General features: G+C 39.7%; 1 protein-coding gene across 7 annotated transcripts in view; it reads left to right on the plus strand.

Moving 5' to 3' along the window:
- axin1 (axin 1) overlaps window positions 1-9,577 on the plus strand; it is a 29,083-nt gene extending 19,506 nt beyond the window's left edge. For 5 of the 7 annotated variants that reach the window (XM_034894421.1, XM_034894420.1, XM_034894419.1 and 2 more), the window contains 7 exons: window positions 112-249; window positions 3,468-3,997; window positions 4,258-4,422; window positions 4,579-4,773; window positions 4,958-5,065; window positions 7,726-7,875; window positions 8,362-9,577. In XM_034894421.1, the coding sequence (XP_034750312.1) occupies window positions 112-249; window positions 3,468-3,997; window positions 4,258-4,422; window positions 4,579-4,773; window positions 4,958-5,065; window positions 7,726-7,875; window positions 8,362-8,488 (1,413 nt within the window). In that variant the 3' untranslated portion in view covers window positions 8,489-9,577. The remainder of the gene's footprint in view (window positions 1-111; window positions 250-3,467; window positions 3,998-4,257; window positions 4,423-4,578; window positions 4,774-4,957; window positions 5,066-7,725; window positions 7,876-8,361) is intronic. The other 2 variants (XM_034894423.1, XM_034894425.1) reach the window with 2 other exon arrangements.
- Window positions 9,578-9,829: the final 252 nt, after the last annotated feature.

Below are 9,829 nucleotides of genomic sequence, written 5' to 3' on the forward strand. Positions count from 1 at the left end.
CCAAACCCTGTAAAAGGTCAGGGTGGAAAAAACTGCCCATATGGTGCTGACAGTAATGCAGTGACAAATAATCCACAGAGTTCTTTACAGTTTGTAAATCCCCCCCCCCAGCGCACAAACCGGATTCCAAAAGATATACACGTGGAGCCAGAAAGGTTTGCTGCAGAGCTGATCAGCAGACTGGAGGGCGTACTGAAGGAGAGGGAGGCTCAAGAGAAGCTGGAGGAGCGACTGAAGAGAGTGCAATTGGTAGGATTCATTTTTTTTCCTCAACCAGTGTCTACTGTTTAAGCACAAGCAGATCCACTGTTTTGTTGATTTGTTGTAACATGTCAGAGGTTTAAAGTGAGGAGCATTGTCTGTAGACTAAATGACCTCTAACATTGTATAATTCAAGCAGTGCACGGATGTTTTGATTCTATTGATTTTGAGCTGCTTTTCATTCAGGAAAGTTACACCTTCAACAACTATAAGGCCATTTTGGCTTCTTGTGACTCTGACTGAATAATATTATCTAGATGAGATCTAGAAGCTAGATGGAAAAGAAAATTGTATGAAAGTATGGATGCCTAACTATTTTTATGGGATTTATCCGATTAGTCTGACAATTATTTTCTAGATCAATTAATAAAATGTCAGAAAATAGTGAACATGGCTTTTCTGTTTTCCAGGATCCCATGGTATCTTCAAATTCCTTATTTTATATTACCAACAGTACAAAATCCTAAAGATATTCAGTTTACCATCATGTATAACAAAGAATGTTGGTTGGTTATTTAATCAATATCACACGATAAGGTTTGATTTAACGTCATGATTGGCACGACGGTGATGCAGCTATTTTCAAACAGTATTCTAATTGTGGGGTAATTTGCTCTCAAAAAAAAGTTAGCTTGGTAGAGATTGTGGGTTTTCCCCAAACTGTATAAATAAATTGCTGTGTTAGCTCAATCGTGTTGTAACTAAGACATCAGCTGAAAAAAAAATCTATTGACAGATTTAGCTCCTTTATGTCCGCGAAATTTCCATAGCGATGTGATGCAAACATTTCCAGTAACAGTTAACTCGTGGGAGTGTGTTCCACTTAGTTTCCTGATTTACTTTCATTAATACAAACTGACAAAAGTTTGAAACACAGTTATATTAATTCTTCTCTGTAATGTTGACACGGAAATGGCCGAGTAATATTTTAATATTAATATTTAATATTTAATATTTAATAATTTAATATTTTAAGTGACTGGTGGTGTTTATTTGGCTCTGGGTGAGCATTGGAGCACGTTCTAAATGTCTACTTGACCAATCAGATTCCCTGGTCGGATTTACTTGTGTAATTTTCGTTCAACCAACTAATCAATTCACTGGGTAATTAACATATACCTAAAGTGGTCTTATATTGGCACCGTTTATATTGAATATTACATTTAAATCCTGCTATAGTTTTTGGATTCTCAGCTTTTAGTTGTTTTGAGTGTTTTGGTCAAGATAATCCTAATTTAAATCCTCATTACACAAATATTGATTTCAAAGGATTTTTTTTTTCCCCCGAGGGGAATACCTTGGAAATACTTAAATAGAAGAATCCATTGTGACCATAGATGGTGTGTTGAAAAGCAGACAAGGAGTATCAGTATCAGTGATGTGCACGGGATACCACCAAAGCTCATTTCTGAGCCAGAAGCGTCTGGCCAGTGGGTTTCAAGTGTTCAGAACAAAGGAGACTTAAATCCGTCTGGCCTTAATGAAATTAATGAGGCTAGCCATTTGAATAGAGAATAAAAAGACATAAATAATCATTTGGAGATTTTCATCCTTGGCCTGTCAGCAGTCTGGCTTTGTCGATGAATCAGATGGAGCACCTGCACACTCGACCACTTTAAGTCTGGAACAGCGTGCCGCCTGTTTGATGTCACTTGAACGATGATGAAATGGTTGCTGCTGCTACCACAAATGAAGTCTCCCTCAGTACACGGACCCAAGTATTTAGTCTCAAGGCAGACATTGTCTGTGTTTTGGCCCTGGAAGGAGAAAAGCTGCCATCACACAGTTTAAGATTTGCTTTATTAAACCTGCAGGCAAGCATGAAATGTGATACTCTGAACATCTAGAAGAGAAAATGGGAGCTTAGCATTTTAACCATAATATCAGAAGTATTAAAAAATCTTTTTATGCATGATTTGTGGTTAATAATTGATGTTATCATTGTATTGATTTGAGGAGAAGGTCCACATAACTCCATGAGAATGTGAGTAACTTGTTGCAGCAGCTCTGTCACACAGTCTGCTAGAAATGTAATTATGGCTTTACTTAAAGTAATTTTCTGGAACAATGGACCATGTGGTCTTATACACAGGATAATTGGTGCACAAGCAGCAGCATTCTGTTCCTGACAGTAAATCAATAGCAAAAAGACTCATGTGAGCTCACTGTTTTCAGTATATTGGCTTCCAATACAAGCTAACTTGTAGAATGTCAAATATTAGCTGCGGTTGTTTGCCAAGGAATTTCATTGTCATATATAAAAGCTAGCGCCCGTGGGAAAGTGAGCTCAAATGAAGATTTCATGGTTTCATGATGGTATATATCTGGATCTGGTGCAGAAATACAAAGACTCATAAATTATTAAAACATGCCAAGAACACATATCATTTAACATTATTGCCGATTTTCCGAAACGAGCGGGTACTGGGAAGTTACGTTTATGTAGGCGCGGGAAGAGACCCCCTCTTAATGGTTTCTTTTATACGGTTATAAGAAATGGATTGTGAGCACTGGGAAATAGCAAACTCAGTTAGTGTGGCGTGTTTACAAGTGAAGCTTTGTTCAATAATTAACATAACTGCTATAAAAGGTTTGGGCATGGGCAGGCTAAACATTTAGAGTGAAACCACTACCTACTTTGGTTCTACTGTACCAAAATCTCTCTTTTTTTAAGTCTTGATGAATAATTTGTACTTGCAGATTTTGTTATCTCCAGTAAGAATGTATTAGGTTTAGGGTTACATTTATTTAAAATGTTTGCAGTTTTACTGGTGTGAGGTCCTTGTGCCATAAGGATTAGATAGATAGATAGACAGATAGATAGATAGATACTTTATTGAGGAAAATGTAGACATCCAGAAGCTTTTTCATCATACGTATACATTTTATTTTTATGTAATATGTCTTCGCTACACATCCTCCACTCCCCCACAGTGCATGCTTATCAAAAGATATTGTGAATGCCTGCAGCATCCAACAATTCTTATTTGTGTCAACTCTGTTAAAAAAAATATTTTTAAAGAAAAAAATATATAAAGATACACGTATTTTGTATGGCTTAGTTTTATCAACGTGTTGGACATAATGCTTTAGCTATTCATATCCGATCTTTATAACCAGATTTTATTTGTTCCAGATTGTTATTCCAGATTACATTTTTTCCTCTAAATGACGTTTTGTTTTGTGTGTGTATTTTTGTTCTAAAGGAAGAGGAAGGTGATGAAACCATGCCCACAGCCACAGCATTATCCAGTCACAGGTTCCCCCCTGGTGCTTATCTGCAGAATTACAACTCGCGCTATGCTGACAACACCTACAGCGGTTTAATTCTGAGAGATGCTCATGAGGAGAACCCCGAGAGCATCTTGGATGACCACGTCCAGCGGGTCATGAAGACTCCCGCGAGCCAGTCACCAGGCACAGGCCGTCACTCTCCCAAGTCACGCTCACCAGACGCTGTCCCAGGGGGCAAAGGGACAGGACTTGGAACAGCGCAGGTTAAACATTCATCCAGGCACGGTCTCAAGGGAGACACCAGCCACCTGTACCACTACAAACATGCGCACCACATCCACCACGCAGGCGTCAGCAAGCCCAAAGAGCAGGCAGAAGCTGAGGCGGCCCTTCGTGGACACAGTAGCTTTCCATGGAGCACAGAGACAAGTCATTATGGATCAAAGTCTCGAACCTACGCAGATGGCATGGGATCCAACCCCATGGAGCATACAGGGTATAGGTATGTACCAAAATCAAGCATTAGTTTCCTCTTTCTCAGTAATGCACTGTTAACGCTTTTGTGAAAAATTTGAGTAACTGGACCAAGGATAGGTTTGATTAGTCAAGTTGGATTAGCAGGTTTTTTTTGTTTCTTTTAGGTAAAATTAGTAGTAGCTTTCATTTAAAGAGTCCTCTCTTTTTCCTTCCCCCTAGCAAGCTGGCTTGTAACATGCATCTGAAATGCGTTTTGCTTACCAGTTGTTTTCTTGAATTATTCAGTAGCAAAGGTGGCACGCAGTTTAAAAGGGCGTTCAAGAAAGGTGAGGAAGTGCGGCCTCATGACATGCCAGCACCTGCAGAGGAGATGGAGAAAAACCAGAAGATCCTATTGTGGCTAATGGAAGGACAGAAAGAAATGGTTCAACATAAGAGGAGCCCATATGGGTCAGTGAGGACAATTAACTCAGTGCAAGCATTTGTTTTATGTGTTGTTAAGAGTAAGCAGCACGGACTAACAATGGACAAAAATGAAAAAAGGCACTGTTTTTGAATATTGTTTAGTTTGATTGTTATTCACAAAGTCATGACTTGACATTTCAGGAGTACCACTGTGTCCAAGAGGACCACAGGCCATGAGGCTCAACTGCGGAACAACGTTCAGCCGTCTCACCCTTTCATCCAGGATCCCACCATGCCCCCAAATCCAGCTCCCAGCCCCCTCATCCAGCTCGAGGAGGTGCGCCGACGGCTTGAGGAGGAGAAGATTAAGTCTGGAACTGTACAACTTAAGCAAAGGTAACTGGATGGACATATCTCATTACCACAGTTATCTGTCCACTTGATCAATGCAGCTTTTGAACAAAGCCTTTTTTTAACTTGATCCTTATTCTTTAGTCAAAGTGAAATCTTTCTGTTCTCTAGCCTGTGCGCTCCTTAGGGCGAGTGTGTGTCTAACTAATGGGGTTGTTCGGTCCCTCAGGTATGTGATGGAGGTAATCCAGAGGGGGCGTACTGCAGTCAGGCCTCCACTGTTCCCTCCTCTCAGCGTGGTGCCCGCCGTCTCTGACAGCGAGCTCTCCCAGCCCGAGTATGTCCACCGTGTCCTACCAGTAATTTCCCCCACTAGCTCCAAATTCCCCATAGGTCACGGCAACCCACTTTACTTCCCATTCCTATTACTGGTAGTTTAGTAACCCAGGACTGTTGTTTTTATAGAGCTACTGAAGAAAACCTTAAGAAATCAGTAATGAGCAACCACTTTTATTAATCCCCTCCTCTGTGTGCTGTGTCACTATGCAGTGTTGTTGTAATGTGGTATCTTTTCTAGTTTTTCCTTTGTGGCAAGTATTATTCATTTTGCATACTGCTTGTGTGGTTACACTGTTGACTGGAGCATTCTATGATTTTAACAGCCACCTGGCAGCCAGTGAGAAAAGACTAATTTCAGTGTCTATTACAAACAAATGTTAGATCGCTTGCTGGTTATTTCCCCTGAAGACCATAAAGAGCATCACTGAGACAGTAGAAGTGCATGATTTCTGTGTTCTTGCAGAGGTAGAAGTATTGGGGAGCAAGTTGTTTTTGATGTTTTGTCAGAAACATCATTCTGTCTGATGTATTACCGCCCTCTCAGATGGGTAGTTAACAGATGGAGGAGAACAAGGGTGTAAGAGGCCGATGAAATGGCACTGCCAGTGAGGGAAGCCTGTGGTCAGACTTGTGAGGACGAGGCTTCAGGACTGCTTATGTTACGGCAAAATGAATCTTTCAGTGCCTCCCAGTGTCCGAGCTCAAAACAGTGGAATTTGGGGAAAAAGGTGGTTATTCTGAAAGAACATGGGGGTGTTTTGAGTTACATTGGTAACAAAAAAGAGTATAACATATAAAAGTTGTAAAAATTAACAACTGGAGAAAACTAAATTTATATCTAGAACTTTCAGGAAGTCTGACTTGCCTTTTGTATAGTCTATATCCACGGCGTTCCATTTCGGGGATTGCTCCGATGCCGATGGACATTCTGCCAGATTCCTTTTGGTCGGATATCTGTTACCTTCCGCTTTCTTTGTGTTGGCATTTTAAACTGCGGTGGATTTATAAGGATTATGGTTACCTGCTCCTCAGATCTCAACAGGGTAAATCCAGACAGCTAGCTATTCTATCTGTCCAATCTGACTTTTCCGTAGCATGACTAAAACAACCTTTGAATGTACACACGTTCCACCCAAACAAGTTCCTTCCCGAGGCTATTTTGCAGCAGCACCGTATCCGCCCAAGACTTTTTTCTCCTTTCCCGGAATGCTGTGTGAACTAGCCAGACCCTCTTTCACAGCGCTATGGAGGAAGGTCTGGCATTGCGAGACTACCTTTTGTATAACTAGTAAGGCCGCTGTAAATTCAATAACTTTCCAGTGACAAAAGCAGATGCAGTGATGTGGTAGTTAGTTACTGTGGAAGTTTGCACAAAAGGAGCCAGGTAAAAACATTTGAGATTGAAAGGGAAAACATTATCTCATTGTGCACCATGGCACACCAAAGGCTTCTGGTAAGATCATCATTCTAGGGCCTCTTCCACTCAGAGAAAGCCATAAATACCAGAGTACACATATTTACTTAAACTTCTGTCTGGCTGCCTGATAATTACCCCTCTTTATCGCACCTATACCCAGCTACAAGCATCTAAGCGTGCGTTTACACTGACTGCGTTGGTCTTCAGACGGTGCGGCCAAAACACAGTTCTTTTTTTTCTTTATTTTTTTTATGGGTGTAGTGTATTTAGGCTGCTACGGTGGGGACCACAGGGTGGAGCAAAAAAAAAAACACAGCGGCCTGCGACGTCAATGGTCAATGATGTAACCGGAGACTAGACGTAACGGAGATCAGTCCGTTGTGAGACAGTGTTAGAGTACCGTACAGTAAACAGGAAACATCACTGCCTCTATCGCTGCCACAAGAAAGTAAAAAAAAACAAACACAGGCACTGAAAAGCCCAGGGGTTTGTGTAACAGCTGACTGTTTCATGCAACAACAAAGCACTGTCCCTCTGTCTCTTTTCTTTCTCTTACTCTGTAACCTTTAAGTGCATTCAGACATGTTGAGATCTTTGAACAATCTGACTGAAAACAGTAATTGTGAAATATAAAGTCTACTTGTGCTACATTGGGGAGTCAAATAACACAATAGGACGTCACACAAATCACACACGAAGTTCCACTTCAGTTAATTTGTGTACTTTTCACCTGTCCGTCCTGCTGAAACAGTGCTTGTCATTTCCCTTGTTTATTATGTAATTGTTATTTTCTAAATATACAAGCTATTCTTATAGAGCGTCAATATTGTTTCCTCCAGAACTGCTTATTGAAAAACGCTGGTCTGCATGTGATCCAGAAAACAAGATGATGTTAGCCTATAGTTTCTCTCATCACTCAGTACCTGTAATTGATTAGTGGTCGGCCTTCAAGATGCAAAGTATGGAATGACCTCAGTTGACCTTAAGTTCCTCATTCCCTTTAAGGTAATGTGAACACCTTTCACAAAGTGCAGGACTTCTGTCACTGAGACATCTGCTGGTTAATGTCAGGAAATTATTATTTATTAAAGTTCAGAATCATGATCAACAACATTTACAAGCTACAGGGTAATTTTTTATATGTAAAAAATAGTCAACATAACTTTGTAGTATGGACTTTAATAAGGGGAACGTTTCTCATTTTCTTAACGGTTTTCTGTTTTGTGTTTTTCAACTTGCAGACACAAAGCCCCTAAAAAGCAGCCAGGTGAAAACATCACTGTGGCGTATTACTTCTGTGAGGAGCTGATACCGTACAGGACGTCTGTCAAAGGGAGGGTCGTCACTCTGCGCCAGTTCACAGAACTGCTAACAAAGAAAGGAAATTACAGGTGAGATTTATGGTGCTGTTTGGTGTCTATGGCATTAACTTCAGAGATATATTATGACTAAAATTACATAATACAAAATTGCATTGTCTGTAACAAAACTTGCTTTGATGCTGGGGAATATATGGGAATAAATATCATTTGAGTAGTACGATTAAAGGGCCAAGTTTTCACTGGTGATTTTGACTAAAGAGATGGCTGTAACACATTTGTGATCATCTTTGATTAGATGAAATTCATGTCAGAATGTCTAACTCGTAAAGGCCATAGTTTTGCATCCCTGATATAATTTTTGACAAATGATAGGGGCATGGTCAGGTATAGCATGATGTACTGATTAAAAATAATATACTTATTGAAGGGAATCTCAAATCTTTAAACTTGAACATCTTAAACTTGAGAATATTACACTGCTGGGGACAATGTACAAATGCAAGTAAAGGTCATAGCGTTTAAACGAATGAAGTTAACGTTCCTTGCATCTTTTAGGTATTATTTCAAGAAGGTAAGCGACGAGTTTGACTGTGGGGTGGTGTTTGAAGAGGTACGTGAAGATGATGCTATCTTGCCCATCTTTGAGGAGAAGATTATCGGGAAAGTTGAAAAAATTGATTGAAGGTCATGTTGAAGAGAAAGGAGTTCAAAAAGGGCATCGTGTGATGGGCCGAGGAGCGATTGGATGGTGAAGTGGAAGTGTTTTAGGATTGAGACCGGTGGAGCACAGAAGAAAGTAATACAGTTGAAGTGGATCTAAAGTTGAAGTGCAAAGCAGTGTTCACGGGAGACCGCTTGTGACTTTTGAGGCTCGGTAGCACCACTGCAGTGACATTGGACTGGAAGAAGAATAAGAAAAGACCTCATTCACTTCTTTGAAGTGTGATGTATTGTTAAGTTTACTAGATAAATGCAGAACAAAAGTGCTACTAAAGCTTCATATTTTTGATATGATGTATCAGAGAATGTCCTTTCTAAAGTAACCACACTTGTAATGTTGTTTGTATTGGTACCAGATGTGTAAAGTTTTTGTTAAAAGATAACAATGTTGTATACAAATTTAAGTAATGAAAATGCTCCTTTTCAATCAATTTCCTCCCCTGTTGAAGACGATCAAAATCCTTTTTAGGGCTGATTTTTTTTTCATTGTACGAGCCCTCTGGACTCTAATGTTTGTGCTCTTTATATTGCTTTTAACACCTCACTTACCAGTACTTTATTTTGTGGCATTCAGTCAGGCGGCACTTTCATTGTATTATATACCACTGACTGTGTCTCACTGTAGGCTACAACATGACTTTCTATGAGTGACCCTAATAGAAACCCTGTTCAGTGTACTGCAGTCCAGCACAACAGCCCGGTGTTGTAGAAAAGTACTTTAGAAGATAATGGCCACTTTTGAAGCTTATAAGAGAGAATTCTTGGCCTTATTTTACACTCATACTTTGAGGTGGTGTTGTTATATTGATATGAAGAACCACGTTTCGCAAAGTTAATATTTATTGAAGGGCTGTTTTATTGGGTTGCATTACTGCATGTTGTACAGGGTGTTTTATTTTTCTGGTAATTTGGTGTATACTGCATGTGAATGTAGCCGCTGGCTGCGTTTATGTACAGTCGTCTGCTGCATTGTTTTCACTCAACACAGCTGAACTTTTAAGAAGATGCCTAACAAAATAACACCGTAGATGCAATAAAACTGTAAAAAAAAGAGATATGATTAGAAAGCTAAGGTGAATATCTATGCAAGTTGGTTCCCCCAAATCCAAAAACTACATTGGGCGTTAATATAAATTAACACAGTAAATAACTCTGAAACATTGGTTACATTTTACTTGCAGGTATCTACATCAAAGTGACATGACACTGTCATGATTGTGTCATAAACATTATAAACAAGTCCAAAATGTTTATGACATATCGCTTTTCTTTTAGGAAGTGTCATTCATTTTTGTCATGACAA

The sequence above is a fragment of the Etheostoma cragini genome, chromosome 15, assembly GCF_013103735.1.
Source record: "Etheostoma cragini isolate CJK2018 chromosome 15, CSU_Ecrag_1.0, whole genome shotgun sequence".
NCBI classification, from domain to species: domain Eukaryota; kingdom Metazoa; phylum Chordata; class Actinopteri; order Perciformes; family Percidae; genus Etheostoma; species Etheostoma cragini.